General features: G+C 41.0%; 1 protein-coding gene across 1 annotated transcript in view; it reads right to left on the bottom strand.

Annotated features, from left to right (window-relative positions):
• nrxn2a (neurexin 2a) overlaps positions 1-22,861 on the bottom strand; it is a gene marked incomplete at both ends in the record, with an annotated part of 222,109 nt that overhangs the window by 13,363 nt on the left and 185,885 nt on the right. The window contains one exon of the mRNA XM_080434625.1: positions 16,755-16,936. Within this exon, the coding sequence (XP_080290751.1) occupies positions 16,755-16,936 (182 nt within the window). The remainder of the gene's footprint in view (positions 1-16,754; positions 16,937-22,861) is intronic.

Here is a 22,861-nt window from a genome sequence, read left to right as displayed (position 1 = left end):
TCCTCTGGGTGGCAGAAAATCCCCTGTTTGTGTGTGGTGGTCCATATTCGCTCAATAATCTGTAAAATGTGGAAACTTTTTAAAAGATTGAGAGCACAAAAGTTACTGCTGTACTTCTAAAAGTGTAGACAAAATAACCCCTGCTTTTTACACAATGTATATTATATATTTTTACAGATACTAAATGATGAACTTCAGATGGGGTGTGTTTACGATAAAGGACTACTGTAATCCCATGCATCTGATTCTGTATTCTTTTATGTACTCTATTTTCTTTTCTAGCTATTTTGAGAGAGAACAGAGACGTTACATTCACCTCTGATAGTCCCTTCAAATGACTCTGCCACAACTTATGTTTTAATAGCCTTTTCAAGTTCCGGAAATATATAATAAATACATGGCAAATTAGAATAGCAACTTCCTGACCAGAAATGTCTTCACTTATGTATCATATTTCACTAAGAACTTAAATAAATTACATCAATAGTTTTCTGGTAATATGTTGATACTGGTTATCTGTCTTCCAGTGAGTTCCAAGGATATTAACACATTGACTGCCAGATGTTATTCATAATGTACTCACCCCTGTGCCAGCAATTTGCGTGTTTTTTAATTTTTTAATTTTTCATTCAAATAAATTCTCTGATTGTGGTGTTAACTCATTGGCCGCCATTATCGCATTAACGCGATCTAATAAATAGCGCGCTTGGCCGCCAGGATCGCATTAATGCGATCTAACGTCTTTATTGATCTTTATGCTCTGATCACGCTATTCTGTTATGAATCAGGCTAAGTTTCGGGTTCCACTTACTTCAACCACCACTGCATCCGGTTCCATGACTTGGGTTCCGTTTTCGGTTTTACATTTTTCCCCCCAGTCATTTTCGACCATAATAGGGAAACAAACGGTTTTTCACACGCTATGAAAAGCGATCGGAGACCTCCCCTCCTATAATCTATGGTCTGGGTGACGAACAGTCATCCCCGTTGTGCATCACAAAGTAATTTTCGCCGAAAACAGAATCTGAGACATTTCACTTCCGGTTCATGTGTTTCACTGTGTGAGTGGGTCTGGGAGGGGGCGAGTGTGATCGAGAGGCGATCAAGCTTGGTATGTGCTGCTCTCTGGTGGTGGAACGATCAAAACGATTCAAGTGTCAAGGTAGACTTTCTAGATGTGAATTAAATAACAAAATAACGAAACAAAAAAACACGAAAATCGCTGGCAAGGGCTGCTATGAACGAGGTTTTAACTCTGGCAGTCAATGAGTTAAGCACGTACGACAGTTCCACCAGCAGAGAGCAGCAAATCCACACATTGATCACCTCGCTCGCCCCCTCCCAAACAGGCCCACGTCAGATCCAGTCATTCACCGGATGTTATGTTTTCGACAATCCCTGATCCGCTGATCGGCCTGAAAACGATGTGATACACGAAGACGATGACTGTTAGTCACCCGGACCAAAGAAAATAGAAGTTGAGCTGTCCGTTCGTTTTTTATAACGTGTGAAAAACCGTGTTTTTCCCTATTCTGGACGAAAATGACCGGAGAAAAACAATGTGACCCGGAAAGGATTTTTTTTAATACATCCGGCTCCGGGTGAGTGTGACGTAAGTGGAAAACGAAAGTGCTGATGAGAAATAAACAGAGCCGTGCGATCACAGATTAATCAATGAAAATTCAAAAGAATGCATCAATGCGTTCTTTTGAATTGCTGGCACGCAAGCGATGGATTTGAAAGAACGCATCGATGCGATCTTGGCAATCAATGTGTTAACAATAGATGAATATAATTGGTCCTGGCTTCAATATTTTGCATCCTGTTGCAAAACAGTTGAAAATAATTAGCTTCACATTGTCATTACCTTGAAGTGGTAGAATGTGGCGGTGGAGATGAGATAAGAGGAGCTACAATGAGATGAAAACAAATGTAATTTGATGAAAGGTAATGAGATATGATCAAATGAGATGAGATGAGATAAGATGAGATGAGGTGAGATGCGATGAGATGAAACAGGATTAGAGAATGTGAGGTGCGGTACGGTACTGTAAGGTAATGCAAGATGAGGTAAACCAACCTAAGCTGAGTAGGAGCCATGTTATGTAATCAGGTTGTTCGTCATTCATAGCATCGAATTAGCAGCAAGATTAAAAACGACATTTAATTCGAGGCATTCAACTGATGCTTTTTATCCGGTGTTTACAGCAGCCTATAAAAGTGAACAAGCTAGGGCTGTGTGTCCAAAATGCCCAGACAACATTTGTGTGATCCTTGAACGATCACGTAAGAGCAAAGTGCCAGGATAAGAAATGTCAGACAAGAGACTGGTAGAGAGAAGCATAAGCTGTTATCGAGACAAGGGGAAATGTAAGTGCACAAAGCAGGATGGTACAGACGTAAGGACTCGATTCAGAGGGGAGCGCATGCAGAAAGATTACTTAAACCATGCAGACGAAAACACATCTCTCTCGCTGTGACAGTGGCACCTACTGGGCTGTGTAAACCTGGCCTCAGTGCCTTACTGTCATCCCGTTATCTCTGCCTCCAAAATCCCACTGCCCTTTTATTCGGGGCTGACAGTAAAATGGAGTTGGCAGGTGTTCCGTATTAAAAACAGTGGCACCGTCGGTGCTCATGGAGACCTGCGGTGTCTCATTAATCACTTTCTAGGCCACAGATGGCACCTTTTGACTTCTACGGAGGGAGAGCTCTCTCTCCCAACAGTGCCTGTGTAACTGGGGGTGATGCTACACACTGCCGTCACCATGCTCGGCTTCACTTCGCTGGTCGACACACTCCCAGCGCACCACCTCTTAATTTGGCCTTCGGCTTCAACTGCTAGACTGGATTAGATGGTGCCTGTTCAACCTGCGAGGTCACAAGGGGGGGGGGGGGGTCATTTGAGCCAGGCAGGCCAAAGGGTGATCATCGGTTATCCTGGCACAATTTCTTAGGGCAGCCACAGCTGCAGGCATAATGCCACTCCCAAACAGTGCATGGTCTTTGGGAATATTGCAATATTGCATTGCTTAAATTTCTCATGGCTCTCATGGAAGTAGCAACCACGGGATGAGATTTACAAATGTGCACTTTGTGCATAATGCATGAGCCACAGCTGGTATAATCAGGTGTGGGCGGCTCATATCCAGTCCAGTTCTAATGCAGATCATTCTTAGTTAAATATTGTACAAAACAATGAGTTGCTATAAAAACAGACCATCCATTGTCACTGTTGATGATGTCTGAAAAGAGAGCATAGATTTCTTGCGCAGCATTCGGCAGGTATGCAGTAAAAAGGGCTCTGTCCATATTTACTATTCATAAGGCAGCAACGGAGCACTGGGGCCATTAGACCAAGGAGGAGGCCACAGGGTTTCCTTATGCTAAAATGTAGGTCTGTCCTCATTGTGCTGACTCAGTTTCACAGTGGAATCGCAATATGGCCCCAATCCACCTGGTCGACTGCTGACTCAAAGTAGACCCTCTTCACTCTGTTAAAAGCTTGAATAAACAAGTGCCCGGCCTTTTTCAGTTTTCTATTTCCTGGGTACTACTTCAATATCCATGTGTTTTGGTACATTAAGCTAGTCTGGCACATTCTGTCACGGCTACCCAGCCTCCTACCTACTTGTTTTGACAGAGGGCATTAGCTCTGCGAGAGGCATTTCCTAGGAGCAGATGGCTTCCTACTTGAGCTGCATGGAGAGTCAGTGTGAGGGGGTTCTTAGATTTCGGCAACCTGCAGCTACTCTGTTGATGCACAGCACTGTGCATTGCATTCCCATAGCCGTGGGCCATGACTAAAAACATCTGAATAAATTGGAGAGGGAAAAAAAAGGATACCTACTTAAAATACAGGAAAACACACAGCTGAAGTGAAACACACAGGAACAATGGCTTCTGTTTTGGGCTATGCAGTTCAATTTTAGCATTGAAAAATGTGCTGGGGACATGATGAGCCTTATTATCATAGACACCGTATCTGACCATTTTATGCCATCTCACTGTCTCCATCTACTGAGACTAATTCAGAATGGTACTAAATATACAGTAAAATCCTCATTGTTAGCGGCACCAATTTGTGCTGGAAAGGGTTTACTTCAACCCTTACTTCCTGGTTTTGGCACGACCACCCTCAGTGGTCGTGCCATTTTCTGTGTTTACAGACAAATATCGATCTTGACTTCATAAAATATGAGTCAGGGTGATGTAACGACCATAGTCCATATCAGCGTGCCAGCCCTGTACTTGCCTGCAAAAAGCACCATGGGAATTAGGTATACTGAGGAAGGCAGAAAGAGATAGAATGTTGTCTGTTTCTGTGTTCTTGTCAGTGTCTGATGTGTATGTGTCGATATAGGTTTTTGTTTGTGTGGTTTACTTTAGGTTATTGCTGTGCTTATCTATTTGTTGTGTGTACTTTTTTTTTAATTAAATAAAAATGGACATATTTTATGGTAAATAGCCTACAATTGATTCTATGGACTATGATAACAATCTACAACTACAGTCATTGAAAGGCACAGCCTGATACTGTCCCCTTAATGTAACTGCACATGCTGCTACATGCATTTGAGTATAAGGGGGCACGTCTTGCATGCCTCCACAGGTCTGTTATCCTTGGTTCCTCCGTGCTGCACAGGGTACCACACTAGCCAGCTGTGGCAGTGTTGTCTGGACCTGGTTTTTACGAATTGTTCTTGTCTTCCATTTTAATCGTACTTAGTCTAGTAATAATTAAGGGTTATATGGTGTTCTACTCTAGAGGTCACACAAAGTGCAGAGGGCTAATGCTTATTCCCAAAGTGGTGTTCCCATTAACGAGGCAAGACGACAAGAAACGGAATGCGGAAACTATCAATGATACACATCAGTTCTTGTAAGACTCGGCGATCTTCAGCCATATTGCACCGACAACAGAGTGGGCCTGTGAATGATATGAACAGAGAGACGGAATAACAGTCAGCATTACGGTTTGAAATGAAATATGAAGGGTGGTCGGACAGCCATCCAAAGAGAAATTAGATAGGAAATGGAAAGAAGGTGTGGAGAAGATAAAAGCCTTATTTAAATGGAAAAAAAGATTGGGCAATTACTGTCAAGACGGTTGGCTGGGAGGTGGAGAAAAGATTCAGTATGAATTCTGTAGAGCACTTTGCTGAATGAATCTGATACAAACAGTGTTACACACCAATAAGACTGATAAAAGGAAATGTACTGTATATCAAAATCTCTATTGGGCTATGTCCAACAGTCTTCAATTGGTCCATAATTCCCTCTTTGCAACACATCACACCATGACAGCAGAAGCCAGCGGCAGCAGTGTTCCTGTAAGACTTTACTGTAAAATCACCGATCTGACCTTTAATGTTTCATTCCATATACGATGACCAGTCATGCAACATACTCTCACTCCCAAAACCCGTAGAGTGTGATACTGACAGCTGTTGAGCCTCAGACGTTAATACTTGCTAATATGAACTAATCACTAAGATTTCTCATGATCTCTGAACATGGTGACACTGTGATTCTTACAATTTAGGCATTTAGCAGATGCTCTTAACCAGAGCGACTTACAATAAGTAAGGTAATCACATACATCAAATGCAGGGAGACAGTGTAGTGCCTCAGCAAACTAGGATCACGAGTAAACCAAGAACATAGCTTCAGTCTAAACAGTTATCACAATGATAATCTGTACATTTAAACTACAGGATAAAACAACAAAACAACAAACCTAGCATCTGTCTAAAAATAACCTGCAATCTTTTCCCCAGTGCATTACTTTGTTTTATACAAGATTTAATTTGTCATTTTTTGTCATTTCATTTGATGCAATGTAATGCAAAGACATTTATTTTATTGTCTTATCATCTTATCATGCTGATATTTTTTTTTATCATTGCGCCTCAATTAATTGTAATATAAGTAAAGTCTGAATTATGAATTCACTGATTCAGTCTATATAAGTTGTTTTCATAGAATACAACAACAGTCGGTTGTCCACTAGATGCCACTCATTAACCACATCTTAACCTTCTCCTGTTACACTCGTTAAGATACCAGCTGATGTAGATCCAAGGGTGATAAAAGTCACATTATTAGACCATGAACATCCCGTTTCACAGTTTTGAACAGTGTTAAGTGCATCTCTGGAACTTGAGTTATAATGGCCATATGGTATTCTATAAAATGTTCATGTTCGGTAGTTATATATTAATTATATGAGTTTATATTAATGACACAGGCCTCTTGTGAGTACAAAGAGAAAAGAAAAAGAAAATCACAATTATGACTGATCGTAATTTAGAATATCTTTGCACTTCATATACTAATATAAACCCTTGAGATTACATTAACTCATACTGCAATTATTCATCATCTTGCAGCATTGAATATAAGCCAAGCAGTCCATTTAGGTCAGTTCAGTACTGTAACAGCTCATCTGAAAACCCAATGAACCCTGACAAGAATCCTTATGTGATTTCCTCACACTGTCCAAAGCCACAAGTGCCAGTAGATAATACTCATATATCATTTTTGCTTCATTTTCAACTCTGCCTTGAGGCAGGCTTTATAGAGATTGACCAGTGCAAACCTAAAAATCCTTCCAATGTCTTTTTATTCCTAAGAAACAGCAATATGATGGCAATGACATTTTAATGTGACACTCAGCAGATGGTGGTGAATTTTTGACTCATTTTGTGAGCATTTACATGCCTTCTCAAGGCTACATCAGCAAACCGCCTAGTTTCAGACCAAGGTGACGATAAAAAAGTAAGGCACAAAAAATATCAAACTCATCCACTATTTTTTGTAAAATGTTCCTCTTTTCCCCGTTATGCTAATTCCCTGATTTCCCCAAACATTCATGTACTCTTGTCATTGCTGACCCTTACTGGTTGGTCCTATAGGGATGGTATTGAAACCACATGCCTCCTCCGATACACATGGAATCACGACGCCATCACGGCCCGCCAAATACTATTTTAGTCGACTAAATCAACTGTAGATCTAGTCGACTAGTCGATCTTCTGATATCTAGTCCACTAAAACTAGACTCAAACTAAAACATTTCAGATTACTAAAATATGACCAAAACTAAATTGAATTTTATTCCAAAGACTAGGACTAAAACTAAATCTGAATTTGCTGTCAAAATGAACACTGATTGCAATAAAAAAATATATACATTTTCTTCCTCCGACCCCCCCCCCCCCTCCCCCAATCCGGTCTTCTGTGGTTGCCAAATCATGAAATATATAAAATGGGCAGCATCCAATAAGAGCAGCTCAAGCTTTAGTGCACCTGTCGTACAGTATGTAACTCTACACTAACTCTACACTCAGTCCGTTAAATTAGATTCGATTACTGATCGATTAGATGGCCCACAAAAAGGGCAAAATACAATGCACTCAGAAAGGACAATAGATTCATTTAGCTATTAAGGTCTCTTTTCAAACAGTATAGTCTGAGATTTCAGTTCTCATGTTTTTGTAAAGAAGTACTGAGTAGTCCATTAGGCATTTTCAGTCAATAATTCAAGCAATTTCTTTTTGTGTTGTGGACTCAGAAACAGACACAGCTTATGTGCAAGCTGGCTTACTTGTGTCTCATTTTGGGACTTTTCTACAACTGACAGATAGCAAGGTACAACATCATCCCACTGAGCACAAAATATTCACAACCTACTGTATTCACCTGTTTCCTAGGCTGTGTGTTTTTCACTTCCTGTCGATTTGATCCAATGAAATCCAATGAAACTGGTCAGATGACCAATGATATCCAATGAAATCGACAGGAAGTGGAAAACACACAGCCTAGGAAACAGGTGAATATGATGCTGAAATGACACACACACACATATACATACAAGGTGCTTTCTGCCGCGTTATCAGCTTGCCCAGCTTTGCCGATGTTATTGTGCATCGAGGAGTGATGCTTCAAAGAAACAAACAGATTTTGGTAACCAGCATTAGCTGCGTTGTTGTGTGCATGAAATAGGCTCTCTCTCTCTCCCCCTCTCCTTCCCTCCCTCTCTCACACTTCCTCCGGCCCTCTCTCTCCCTCCATCCCCCTCTCACTCGCCCCCCCTCCCTCTCTCTTTCTCTTTCTCTTTTTCGCTGATAAAGCTCTGGTCTGACATCGAAAACAAAATTGTTGCCTAACAACGCTAATTTGTGCCGACAACACCGATTCCTGGCATAAATTGGGGTATAATCTGGGCCCACAGACAGACAAGACACAGGCAACTCTCTGTGCCTTAGATGGACGTCTTCGAACTCATTTAAGACATAGGTACTGCACTAGTATATACAGTCAGTATACAGTATACTGTATGCACATGCCAAAATGCATATTTCACAACAAGATCTAGAATTTTGTGCAAAGATATTTTCAACTCACTATGCAGATAACCGTCTACATTTACTGCCAGCAGCCTTTGGCTGGGAAGGCCGATTGTGCAAATTAGAAAATTGTAGTACTACTTAAACGAGACCACATCAAAAGAAGTTCAGTGAGGCACGGGGATATGCCTGCTGTGCCAAGTCTGTATAGTTACTTGCGTCGCCAATTAACTAGGAATAGGATGGAGCTCGGTTTTTACTGCATTGCCTTGTGTTGTTGTTAACAGCTCCCAGCATTTGCTGGGCTAATTGTGTTGCCTGTTTAATGGCTATTTTTGTTTACATTGATATGGCCATTAAGCTGCCTTGGATTTTCCCCAACACAAACCACTTAACCAGGAAAAAAAATGCAAATTCAGATTTGGAAATGAGCTGATCATACACGACATCACATGCATGCACACAGCCAATGCTACTGTTGTTAACTGCACTCACCGCCTCACTAAACCAGACATTTATTTTCTCAGTTTGAAAGCATGCCCTTGTCTGTGGTGCATTGGAAGCAGTAACAAGTCTTCACTTCACTTCACTCAAGGTTCAAGTTCAACTTGAACGTCTCTAGACTCTGTCGGAGTCCAAACAAAAAGGAGAACGAAGAGAGGCGGACATTGTGAACATACCCTAACGTTTTATTTCCTTTTACTGATTGCATTTATATTCAGGCATTTCTACTTTATCAGATCGTTCAGTGAAGAGAGACTTCATGTACAGTACGTGTTCAATCAATTAGTCTGTAAAAGGTGCGCCACCAGGGCATGCCCGTTATCCATTTAATCTTAATGTTAATTTGAATATTGGAAACAGCAGCATCTGACAGCAAGACTCGTATCAGGCTGCAATCAGAAAGCTCTGCAGGAGGTAATGACAGTCAGGAGGTAGAGTAGCCGTCTTGCAATCTGAAGGTTCTTGGTTCGAACTCCAGCTCCATGTCAAAGTGTCCTTGAGCAAGACACTTAACCCCTAACTGCTCCCAATGAGCAGGTTGGTGCCTTGCTTAGTGTGTGAAAATGTGTGTGAATGTGTGAAGGTAATGCACTTTGTAAAGCCCAGTGAAGAGCGGTGCTAAATAATTTATTTGCCCAATACAACAATTGCAAATGGCGCATTTATTTAAAATAAATGCGCCATTTGCAATTGTTGTATTTGCTGAGAATGTCTTGACATTTTTAAAGAAGCAGCCATCTAAACTACAGAAGTTCATCCAACTCTGAAAGTGTAAAAATGTGCCCATAAGGGTCATAAATGAAGACTTTCGCTGTGCAATAGTGTTATATCCTGACTGGATGCATCATAACTTGGCATGGGAACGGCACTGCCCTCAATCGCAAAGAGCTGCAGAGGGTTGTGCGTACAGCCCAGAGCATCAGAGGTATCCATCTACTATACACAGGACAAAATGTGAGTAAAGCCCGTAGGATTATCAAAGACCCCAGCCACCCCAACCATAGACTGTTTCATGCTGCTACCATCTGGCAAGCGGTCGCCCAGACCAGCAGGTTCTGGGATAACATTTTCCTCCACGCTACCAGACTTATGAACAACAGACAGACTCAGAGGTGGCTGTGCATACACAATCACACACAAACAGGCAAACAATCACATACAGTATGTACATTCATTAAGGCAGGACCTACACACACACACCTGTATATCTCACCCCCAAAAGGCATATCGTGACTTAACCCATTAAGACCTGGAACGCATCTGTGTCACTTTAGATTTTTTTGGCTATTCAAAAATTGCAGATATACAAGCTCATAGCGCGGCACCGATCTATATATCTGCTTTGGTTACCGTGGTAACGACGTAGACGTCATGACTTTTATCTCATATGTGTTCTTAAAATTCTTTATTTTCCTCTGACACTGCAGATAGGACCTTGTGAACTCATTTTCTGCCATGCCGTTTTTGCTTGTACTGAGGCATCCCCTCAAAGTGCTGGGAGACATTGAAAATCTCCGCCTGTCCACTGAATGCTGCTCGCCATTTCTTCTGTAAAAATGCACTACTGTTTTGTTTTCATTACACCCCTTGCACTCTCGTAAATCAACATCTATTCTCACACTCTGTAATGACGTCAGTGGCGCTCGGGTTGCGCTGCAAATGACGTTTTGGACTGTTTGATATGCGACTTGGGTGGTTAGATCGGGTTACTGCGTTCAGACTGAGACGCATCTTTAGAAATCAAATTTGAATCAGATTTGAAACCACCTCTGAATGTGGCTCAAGTCAGATTTGTAAAAATCGGATTCCATGTGACCTTGTTCAGACTTCATAAAACAAATCGGATTCCAATCTGGATATGGCACAGATCTGATTCAGGCTGGATTCAGGCTGGATTTGGCTGCCAGTGTAAACGGGGGGGGGGGGCAAATAATAGCCTGGTAAATCCTCCCTCCGGAAATCTCATTTGCAATTTATTTCAGGAGTGCGTCTGGCATGATCGCCCATTCTGCAATGTGGCTGTGGGCTGGAGTTGGGTGGGAGTAATACCGTTGACTGACAACCCCTTCAGCCAATCAGCAGTGTTCCCCTTCAGCCAGTGCATTTTTACCACCTCCAGACTAATGTGACGCAACAGGACTTTTGAGACGGCCATGCCCAAAATAGGTTGCCTTATTCGGATACATGCGTGTCACTGCCCGCCCCTGCCGGTTTTATTTTTAAATAGGCTCTGTCATGATTAATTGACCACATATATGAAGTTAAACAACTAAATTCTATCCAAACGATATCTTAAAAGTAAATTCCGTGCCTCAAAATAGAAGTTTGAGAGCGTTTTCAAGTTTAAAAGAGAGTAGAAAACACAGCGGTCAAAAAAGATGTCTCCATTCGGGCTCACTCGAACTCGCCACCTGATTGGCCAACCTTTGCTGTCAATCACAGAACGATGAGCGACGACGCTGATAGGCTCGTCCATTTGGTGAACGGGCTAGAAACGCCCAGACAAGCCTTCAGGCCAGACTCCTTCCTGAAATCAAATGCAAATGAGATTTCCGGAGGGAGGGGGGTTTACCAGGCTAGGCAAATAAGGCACATGTTGACAGTACAAAAGCCCTTGCTTGCGCACCTGAATCCAAATATGATTGGCACGCCTGAATGCAATCAAGGCTGAGTCTGATCCCAGCAGAGCTTCATTCAGTGAGCAGACCTTCCCTGAGCAACACAACAGGACCAGAGCTCTGCCCTTTTCTATTGTTTTGTTTGTGTGCGTGCGTGCATGACGCAGGTGAGAAACTATGTTTGAGAGATTACTTTTATTTCTCTTAATGTGCCAAAGTTTGCTTTACAATTAACACTGTGTCATGATGTGTGGTTAAATGAGTTATGAGTTATACTGTATATGTCAGTGATTTGAAGTGCAGCTTAAATGTGCCTGTTGTTTACTGATGCTTGTGATGTATGAATCTATGTTAACTGTAGGCTATATATTGTGTAAGATGCAATTTGGTGTTAATTTAATTAGTTAATGAGGTAACTGCCAGGTGTTGCAGATATAGCTAATTAGTGCTCCTTTTCCATTTGAAGGAGGTCACTGTGATCTTGTATTTGACATGATTGTGAACTGTAATTTGTGTTTATTTGCCTATCTTTGCTTTATATTTCTCTGTATTAGATACCACATACACAAAACTCTGCATTCCCTGTACCCTGTGCTTCATAAGTAAAGCCTCCTAAACGTATTTTCAGCGCCGTCCGAGTTATGTCGAATAGGGACAGAATTGTAAATCATATATTCCCCAAAAGTCAGGGAATTAATTGATTAGCCTACTGTATTCAAATTCTTATAAAATTGTGGATGACCTGCATGTGTATATTGTAATTGTCATGGAATTATCAGGAGGCTGCCATTCGAAAATGGCCCCTGTCGAACTTTTCCTTTTTCCCCCTCTTGTACATATTTTTCATACCAGTAACCTGTAAGCTGATTGTATGACTTTCTGTATAGTAGTGTATATCTGTCTGTCTCTTATATGTCATCATGATTTGTGTGCGTGGGGATCTCATTTTAAACAAGCTCAGTGCTTATGAGCCTTCCAGTTTGGTAGACCTTGTATTGTGAATTTGTACTTCCATGTACTGTTGTTCTCATGTCTTACTAAATAAAGTACATCAATCAATTAATTATGCCCATTAGTGACCTCCACTTGTTTTTATTGTTAAGTTATGTGCCACTGCTGTTTTCTTATTGCTTTGTGTTGTCTGTATGTAAGTATTCCACTTTAAATAGATAAAGATGTATTCATAAACTGTAAAGCCTGTGGGCATTAACATACCATCACAGCCAATCATTTTCAAATAGTTCTATAATCCTCAGTATAGCATAATGGAACACGTAAACCAGAGATTGTACTACTGTTTGGAGGCCTAGGGTTTGGGAAGAGGTTTGAGTTGAATTATTACACCAGTCACGGCCGTTTGACAGATGTCCCTTCTGGTTTTCATCATATGGCACATCTGTCTCGGGGCTACACGCTGCTAAAAAGGCTGATTTCCCCTGAGAAGGGACATGTTTGCTGCCAGCTGCCAAACAGTTACTGAGTTTACGAAGTCGCATGTGTTTAAGGAGGCTCGTCCCTAGATCTGAACCCCGTGTCTACTTACAGATAACAAACCGTCTATATTTTATACTGCAGCGGGAGGGTGACGAGTCATTTATTTTCTTCGAAGCCTCAAGGGATCACATTTAAATGTCATTTATTTGTGAACCATCATGGCTGGGACAAAATGTTTACTGAAATGTATTGTCTGTTATGCTGGCGCTGCTTTCTGGTTTCTCTGAATCGCAAATGAGATCAACTGGAATTGTCCTCTTCTCACACATCAATGCACAAGCTCTGATATGTTCAGGCTCTCTTGACACAATCAGTACAGTTATTATACAAATAATAACATAGTAGCTCAAAAACAGCTCCACTGATACAACAGCCATATGTGCGTCATTCTATAGAGGATGCATCCCATCAAATAAAGAATGCGGTTATAAGGCCTATTTGGTTCATCAGTTGAGAACATTATTAATATTAAAGTAATTATGTTATGTAATATAACTCTGAGAGGGTTCAAATGGAACCGAATGGACAGGTGGTCCATGTACTTGTACCCTCTCACTCTCGAATGTTTCAAAAACTTGTTTAAGCCACCCGGCACCCGCTCATATTTAACTTCATTCCTGCTATGAACAGATACATCAGTTCTGTGTGCCTCTGCAAGGGCTTGTGTGTGTGTAGTCTTTTTCCTGTGTTGCTGCTCTGTTGGTTCTCGGTTGGTTGGAGCTGTATGTGTGTATGAGGAATCAAGTGGCCGACTTTGACATCAACTCTCACGCTGGTCACGACGCCACTTTTTTCGGTAGCCAATGCGCGACCCCAACGGCACCTTCTCGCGACCCCACTATGACCCACTTTGGGTAGTTTGAGAACTGCTGCATTAGATGATCCAGTGTGCGGTCAAGTTTAGCATGAAGTGGTATCATAAGTGGAGCTTCAATGGGTGCTGTGCGTGGCTAACAATCTAGACAGTCTAGAATACAGTTTGTTTAAAACAAATAACAATAACGCATACTAATATGTTGAACAAATATGCTTTGAACAATTACCTACCATTTTCCATGCTAGAATCGGCCTCCATGCTAATTCGGTCTTTAAAATGTTTTAGAGACGGAGCATAATGTGCAGGCAGTGCGTAGGCTGAACACTCTTTCAGCAGACTCTAATAAATGTATATTAAAACGTAGGTCTAGCCCTCAACTATGAGCATCTCTCAAAGCTTTTGTTGTGCTCTTTACTGAAAGAGAAGTACACACAATTCATTTGTAGGTTTGCTGCAATATGGATTTGTAAACCATTTTGTCCATGCCAATTTGAATACAACAATACTGTTGTTGATGCAGTTATGAGTGCTATTGCCTGATGTTCAAGATGTTCTTACTGCAATATCACTATTGTAGCTCACCCATTCTTGAGAATTGGGACAAATCGTGTCCTACCAAAACATTTCAAATTATTATTTATAAACACAATAATTTAAAAAAGCAATTGGTGAAAATATATTCTTAAAGGATTTATATATATGAATTACATAAGATTTATACAATATTTTGGTCTGGTTTCCTTTTTTTAACACCTAAACTTGCACTCCCAGAAAACACCCTGGTCTAAAACAAGGATTCACAACTTCAAATATATTTTTTAAAGCATTAAAAAAACTAACCATGTGTATTGATAACATAGGTGTAAGAATGTACTTTTGCCTTTTTATTTAAATGTGTTTTTTTGATAAATAAATTGACTCGAATGAAAAAAACATAGCATTTTGTCAACTCCGTCAGATATGCCATCTTATGGAGATGACACCCAAAAAAACTGTGGGAGATTGGCCCATTACATGGTTTAATAGTCAACACTTTAATCTTTTAAAATATATTTTCCTGGCATAATTGAAGTTAATGTGATGAAATTATAAAAAAATAAAGGTTTTGTCCCCATTCTCAAGAATGGGTGAGCTACATTTTAGTCGCTGGCAACCATATGCCACATGCTCGAGTGACCTCGTTCAAACATGCAACTTTAAATGTCAAATGTTGGTGTGAATCTACTCTAATATTCAGTAAGTAGCCACCATAACGTTACATGAAATAATAGTGTATATACCGTTGTTGTATATTTAAACTTGTGTAAATGAATGCCCGTCAAGTGCATCACAAAAGTAGCAAAAATAGCAGATAGCACATCGACATTTTTTTTTTACATTTTTGAAGTGAAAGTGGTTAAGTGTGTTTGTGGGTTTGGGGATTGGATCCATTGGAACGCAGGTTCTTTTTCCAATTTTCTGAAAAGGAACAGTTTTGGACGACATACAAGGTTTCTACCCGACAGCGATGATATGCATCTAGAGACTGACATACTACGCTATGTTTCACTGACAACATGTCAGTTCAAAGTGCTATAGAACAGCAATCTGATTACATTCTAAACGGAGGGTTAGAATGAAGGTGCAATTAATAATGTTCTAAAGTTCATCAGATAAACAGCCGAGTACCCGACACTGATCCAATACTGTCTGTGGGCACATCCCACTTTAATTGGAGCTATAACATTTTCATTGCACATCTGCATATCAGCTTGTTCTCAGCTGCAAAAAAAGAAAAGAAAAAAGAAAAGAAACGCAACCTGTTCAGTTGACAGTAAGTACGCCTACTGTACTGTAGTTATTGGAATCTGACTAAAAGATGAAGGTCTAACAGACCGAAACGTTGTTATTCCCATTTAAACCTTTTTAATTGCAATTGTGAAGACAGTGTGCGGGAGTTTTGTCTTTCATTGGAATCTGACCGAAAATATAAATAAAGAGGGTGTAATTAAATGTGCCAGTAATATTTTTAGTTTTTCCATGTAAATACTGTAGCTAATTATAGTAGCCGTCCACCCCCTGAAGCGCTCTGTGTACAGACCCACTAGAGCTCACCCTCCTTACAAATCTTAATTTAACCCCTGCTGATTTGTCGCTTATTTCTCTGGTCTCTGGCTGAGGGAGAGAAGTGTTTACGTTCACAGCTAATGAGTGGTGGGCCAATATGCATCAGACCACAGGAATAACACATGGGACATTTTGAGCGATGTCAGCCCGTAAGCCTGTTTTATACGCGACTGCATGCCGGTGTCGTGCACTTCAAATAGAGGGTCCTTCCCTCAAGGGGGGTTCCAGGGGGTCCCCAGCGAAATGATGGATAGTTAGGAACGAAATGGACCCTTATGGGTCTGTAACTCTGAGAGTGTACAAATGGAACCAAATGGACCCGTAATTGTACACTCTCAGAGTTAAATTAACATACTGTAGATTTTCCAATATAAATTGGGGTCCCAGAGATAGAAATGTCATTAAATGGGGGTCCGTAGCCCTAATGCATGTCAAACTGGGGGTCCTTGAAATTGAAATGGTTGAGAATCACTGCTAGAGCCGTAAAAATCTTCTCTTACCCCATTTTGGGCGGCAACCCCTTTTTGTAACTATACCTTTTCAGGAGGAGAACCCCTTTTGGGGTTCCTGTTGCTATGTACAGTATATAGCAACATACATCTTTTGTAATTTTTGAATAAATATTTGAAGTTTTCCAGAAAACTTAGAAGGCGTTTTTAGAATCGGCCTCAGGTCTAAATGGGCATATCTTTTCAAATGGGGGTCCGCGGGCTAATAAGTGTCAATTTGGGGGCCCTTGATACGGAAAAGTTTGAGAACCACTGAAATAGACGATCTATAAGCTGACAGCTTCTATTTTCGGCACGCGGGCACCGGTGCACGACAAAGTATAAATGAAGCATCAGAAACCAGCGTCATCCTTACAATGTGCAGCTGAAGAAAGTCTCCGAGCCCATGGGTGCTCTCCACCCGCACCAAGATGGCATCCTTCTGCTGCGTGCTGAACCCCACGGCTAGGCGGTCCGCGCGGGTGCTTGGCCGTTCGTTGGGGGCCCAGGTGTATGTGATGAGAGCCCCTCCTTTTCCGAAGATATACGTCGTCCCAGCTAGGAAGAGAGGCAGAAATGTAAACATTAGTGGGTGATAAGCACTTCTTTTGAAAGCTTGCCCTATGGTTCTGCTTGGTTTACAGCTGGCATTAAACGGTCACTTTGCCAATTGTTTTAACCTGTTTTTCACGAGCCTTTGAGAGTGAGTTTTAGATGTCAGATGTCACCAGTAACCCACAGAATAGGACGATTCAGAGGATTCAGGTTTAAAAACGGACCTGACGAAACGTCATTGAATAAATTGTATTGGAATATTTGAGTGTTGCGGATTCTATTCTTTTTCTCAAATGCACCCAAGACACATAATGTAGCTGATATGATCAACAGAATGACCCCCTAAAGGCGGTCATTTGACCTCATTTGTTAATAACGCGTAAATGTAACGCATCTCAAATTCACACATTATAACTGTGTGGAAAAAATAAATGCTTAAACGAAAACATAAAAAACAAAATAAATGTACGCAAATTCAACTAGGAAGTGCATGTAAAGCATAAAAGGTAAAAGGCGACATATCATAGTTTAAGCAAGCGGTACATTTTTAAGTTGTAACTTTTTACTCCATGACTGAAAGATGACAGCAAGGATGAAGCGTCTTCTTTCTAAAGGATATAAATATTACAAGGAAGAGATTTTCCCCCCGGAAAGACAGATCTACCTTCAATGTTTATACTGGGAATGTGGGGTAAACACCATATCTAAGCACAATCTGGATACAAAACACATTTTTACTTTTCTCAATAATACCACGCAAAAGGTTGTTGCAACACTATGGCTGCCAGCAGGCTGGACTAGCAGGCAGATTCAAAGTGGGCGTGTCAGCAGGGATAGCGAGGGAAGGTGCTGATGGGATTCATTAACACTTTATTTGAAGCACATTGTGGAGAGAATGAGAGAATCAGAGACGCTTCATTGCTAAATATGAGACTCATACATAGAATTAGCCTTGGTCTGTGGCGCAGTGACAACCCACCATTAAGGGTTGATGCAGTATCAACAATGATATGCAGGAGTCAAACATAATGCAGATGGACACTGCAGAACAAGCGTTAGACAATACTTGTAACTTCAAGATTCAAGCAATGTTTTGCTGAACTGTGAAAAGAAATGGTCTGCCTTACTCTTAAATTACAGTCAAGTGAAGCCCATTTAAAAACTATTAGTTTTACATTCAAAAATGTTAAATTCGCGAACAAGTGAGCACTTGGTGGTGCAAGATGTTCCCAATAATCATAGCTGTTTATCACACCATTTGGCTGGCCCCAGACATTGGCAGATAAAACCATGCGAATGATTCTCTATGCATGAGCTGGCACCTCCTGGGGCAGAGCAGGGCTTCACCACGAGCGGGGGTGAACATTTTGTAGTGAGGCCCTAATTTGAGGGAAAATGAAACTTGAAAAATGAAAAATTAATCAGATCCTTTAGGGGATGTTGAGGAAATACACTCTACAAATACAACTTGACACGGTTTTCTAAATAGCAATTAGGTACAGTACAATGGCAGCAACAGAGGAAAGAAGCAACAAAATAAGAAGGGTGTACCATGTCTGCATCTGATGCAGCAAGGATAGCACGGAAAATGTATGGGTAAAATATAGGCAGAATTAATAGACAACATGTTATAATAATGTTGGACTAAGTATTGTTGCAGTCTTAGCTTCAACTTCAAGAAACACACTTAATCAGTAGTCTTCCATTCCACGTAATGGACCACTCGGCCCCAAAGTTGGTTATAGACAGGAACTTGTTACTGGTTGGATGTATAGTTAACATTAAACAGCCCTTAAAAGCCTTACTGGCTCAGTATTTAATTAATGAGGCACCTGCTCTTCTAAACTCCTGGTATTGTTTGTTTGTGTGCAGATTATGCCTTGTTGAAGTCATCTTAATTAATGCCTGGGATTTGCAGTCAATTGTGAGTCAATGGCCGTAATTAAATGAAGAGTCTCAATGAGTGAGCTTTATTGGTTTCTTCCTCTTTTTCCCTGCGGCTGGGTTTGCTACCTCTGGTCTCCTCGACCCTTCTGTTCACTCAAATCACTTTGCATGCTGTTTGGAGGAGACTATGACTCGACCTGCTCTGTTACACCCAGATCTGTCATGGACTTTGAAGCAGTGATTGCGAACGCAGCGGAAGGAGGCGCGCCGTCCGCGCAAGTGGAGCTTACTATGAAACCGTGCTCGGGTTGTGTGTGTGTGTCCGTGTGTCTGTGTGCAGTATTGTGTGCACTGCCTGTGTGACTCACGCTCTCATTGGCTGCTGACAGATCTCAGAGTGGAGCTTACTATGAAACCAACCCGATCGCCCCCCAAACACAGTGAAATAGCACGGATTGACAAACGGCAATTCCGTGCATAGATGACTAGGAACTCCGAAACTCCGTGCATAGGAGAACCATATCCCCCCCATTAACTTCAATACGAGGCGGAGGCAGTCACGTGACTTTCTCTCTACGCTCTCTCCATCACGGTGAAATAACACGGATTACAAGTCCGTAAATACACAACATAACAATTTAAAAAAGACAAATAAAAAAATAGGGCTAGCGGTATGGAGCCTTCTTGTGGCGGCCCTGTTCTCACTAATTTCACTGTACCACCCACTTCTCTACAATTGCTCATTCCTTTCTATTCTTCTTATTGTTATTTTCGAGCTGCGTTCGCTTCCCGCGTTCGGCGCGTCTTACTTGTTTTAAAATCCAGCTACTTCTGTGTGTTAATCTTAAACATGGATTCCATCAATTCAAAATGTACGGCTTTATCAGATATTTCCAAAACATAGCAGTCTGACGCCCCGCTTTTCTAGGATTGCAAAGCATGAGGAAACCTTTTCAACAAGCAACATGACAAGGTCAACAGCTTTAGAGACATTTTATCTGAATAATCTGAAACGTTTCTTATCTCTACTGCCATCCAAACTTTGGTTCACAGCCATCTTTAAAAAAAAAAACCCAAAACAAACAGATTGTTCTCCTGCAATAGATCATTCCGATCTTTCACCAATGTGATGTAAGAAAAAGGAAACCAGAGCAGAACACTGGCATGTCAGTGGCTATAACTGCACAGCTGAGAAAATGATGGATCTTCTGTTGCCAAAGGAAACATCATGCCATTGTTTTAAAAGTAAAAAAATATATAAAAAAAAATACGCCTGACTTCAAAGAGCGCCATTATTGGCCAGCAAAGATATAAAGATATCACACTCTCCTCTTTTACCGCAGCATAGAGTAGTAACAAGGGGAGATGGGTAAAGTGCACAGTACAATCCTGAGTGTTAATGAAACAAGACTTCCATGTGGATCTCAGATGTCATATGGTCAGTCTCATCAGTCAGATCTACAACTATGTCCTCAGAAATGCATATTAAATCCATTTGGACCGCCATTGACTTTAAAGGTAGGGTAAGTGATTTGCAATTATTCAAATAATTGCAAAATGGGTCTATGTTCTGATTGTGCTCGTTACTATAGAGTGTCCTGTCCATATAAGGAGTATCCATGTCTCTCCAGCTCTTTATAAAACAGAAAATGCATTTTCGTTTCAGTTTCAGTTTCATTTCCAATTTTATCCAATCAGGATAGAGAAATCAATCAGGATATAGATCAAACAAGTGAAATTGAAAGTGATGACACTAAGAAATGAGCAGGCAAAATTGGAACTGGAACACTATAAAAATGAAGCTTAAAATGGGTACTTTCTCCTGATTGGCTGAGATTTTGACACCTACCAGAAAATGTATTTTCTGTTTATTAAAGAGCTGGAGAGACCGGGGAGACTCCTGGTACTGAACAAACACTCTATAGCAATGATTACTATCAGAATATAGTGCTTTAACCTTTTAACAAAATACTTTTTGTTTTAACCCAAAAATATCACTTACCCTACCTTTAAGTATAAAATAAAAGGTTAAAAAAAGAAAATAAATCACAATATGTGAAGAAAAGAAAACAACGTTTTTGGGCTTGATTGGTCCAGCTTTGCAAGATTAGTTGTGAACAGACTAACAGACAGACACACATACAGACCCTCTTCTAGATAGCTCGCCCCATATGAGTACATTTTATTCATTTATTTTCTTTCAGAGTCAGTCAAATTAGCCTCAGGATTTAGCAGTGCGGTGGGAGGTATAAAAGGCGACATGTGCAACTGTAATACAGAGCATGAAATATGGAGGGCTGGTGCACCGATGACAACGTGTAGACACATCTGTGTATCAAAGGCACAAGCTCCTGCATTAGTCATGACATCCCAGCAGTTCATTGACTCCCCCCTTGCCTATCGTCTCTCGGTGCATCTCTCGGGCGGGCAGGCCCGGGTCAGGTCCGTAATGAGGTCGTAAGTTAGTAGCAGAGAAGGTCAGGATTGGTCAGTGTGGCTGGGTGTGTCCGCCTTGTAACAGATACTGTAGGTCCCTGCCTGGTTCAGTCCTTTTGTCTTGTCAAAGTGTCCTTGGGGCAGGACACGCAACCCCTAACAGCTTCTGGGATAACGGTGTCTGCAGAATGCATGAAATGTGTATGCAAATCAGGCCTATTAAGATTTCTAATATGAACCACAGTGTTCTCCTCTCCTTTTTTTAAATCTCGGCACCTCCCTCTAGCTGACTCTAACTAGGCGTCCCGTGGGAGTGCACTGTTCTCTCATGGTCATGCAGAACATCTGAGTAAAAGAAATATGGTGCCCTTGTTGAGTTTCTCTACTGCAATATAATATGTATATTGTATCATTACCAGCAGGAACCTTGGGTCTTAATTAGATCAGTATACACATGTGTTGTAATACTCCTGCCACTGGTCGGTCTCCTGTAGCGGAGCCTGTGCTCGAGGTGGCCCCTCAAGTGCTTGAGAACATGTGTTAAGCATCCTCTGTGTATTTTCTTTATGCATAATATATTGGACCAACAAGCGTATCACATTTGCTGTCATCTCCTCTCATACCTTTCTGGCTGGTGTTTTGTTTTGTTTTTTTGTTTTTCCCTTTTTGTCTTTTTCCCCCTCCTTTTTTCCACTTTTTGCCCTCTTCATTGTACATTTTTATTTGATATCAATTGTAATTTTTTTGTGAGGGTGGGTAGGAGGGTTTGTGTTTGTTGTGTTTGTCTTGTGTGTGTGTGTGTGTGTGTGTGTGTGTGTGTTCCCCCCCCCCCCAGGAAACTAGAAGGGTTTATTTTTATGACTGTTTATCTTATCCTGTAAGCTGTGACAATCCTTCAATAAAAAATATGTAAAAACTAATATAATAATAAATAATCCTGCCACTTAGTCAACAGAAGAGTGATGAATACTGCATGGGAATGGCATGTGGTTGCACTTTTAATTCAAAACTGTAATAAGAGTGGGGAGTTTTGTGGAGTTGGTTATGGAGAAGTAAATTCAACTCAGTAAGTAGAGTGGTATAGCAGATTTATGCTCTTTTGCAACAGTCCCTATCAGGTTCCCTGCAGCTTCCTAAGATGTGACTACAGTTATGGCAGATACTATAATGTCCCACTCCCCTCTGATGTTTGCACAGATAGATAATCCATAGGTCTATACTACCAACCTCTTAGTTCTCGTAATAAAGCTCTTTAGTACATGTTACCTGGCTTGCTGGATACAGCAATAGACACTAGGCAACATTCTCAAAGAACTCTATTTACTGGCTATTAGCGGATAAGTAACATTAACTGTTTGGGGTGTGGAAGACCTTTAATGAAGCAAATGTAAGTGTAGTCGGTAGGCTTAGTGTAAGTGAGACTTAGAGATTTTCTCTGGCTTTCGCTTTCGAAAAGATGTCTGATTTGACGCAAGAAAGGTTGCACGTGCTCTTTAATGCAAATCCTGTCTTTTCATGCAGTAGCAAGCAAACAGCAAATGTCAATGACTGCTAATAATATGCATAACATTATAGCTCTGAAGCTGTAGAACAAACAGTGATTAA

The sequence above is a fragment of the Gymnoscopelus braueri genome (assembly GCF_963280865.1).
Source record: "Gymnoscopelus braueri genome assembly, chromosome: 8".
Classification (NCBI taxonomy): Eukaryota; Metazoa; Chordata; class Actinopteri; order Myctophiformes; family Myctophidae; genus Gymnoscopelus; species Gymnoscopelus braueri.
The sequence above is the reverse complement of the archived record's forward strand: the minus strand, read 5'-3'. Positions and strand labels throughout refer to the sequence as shown.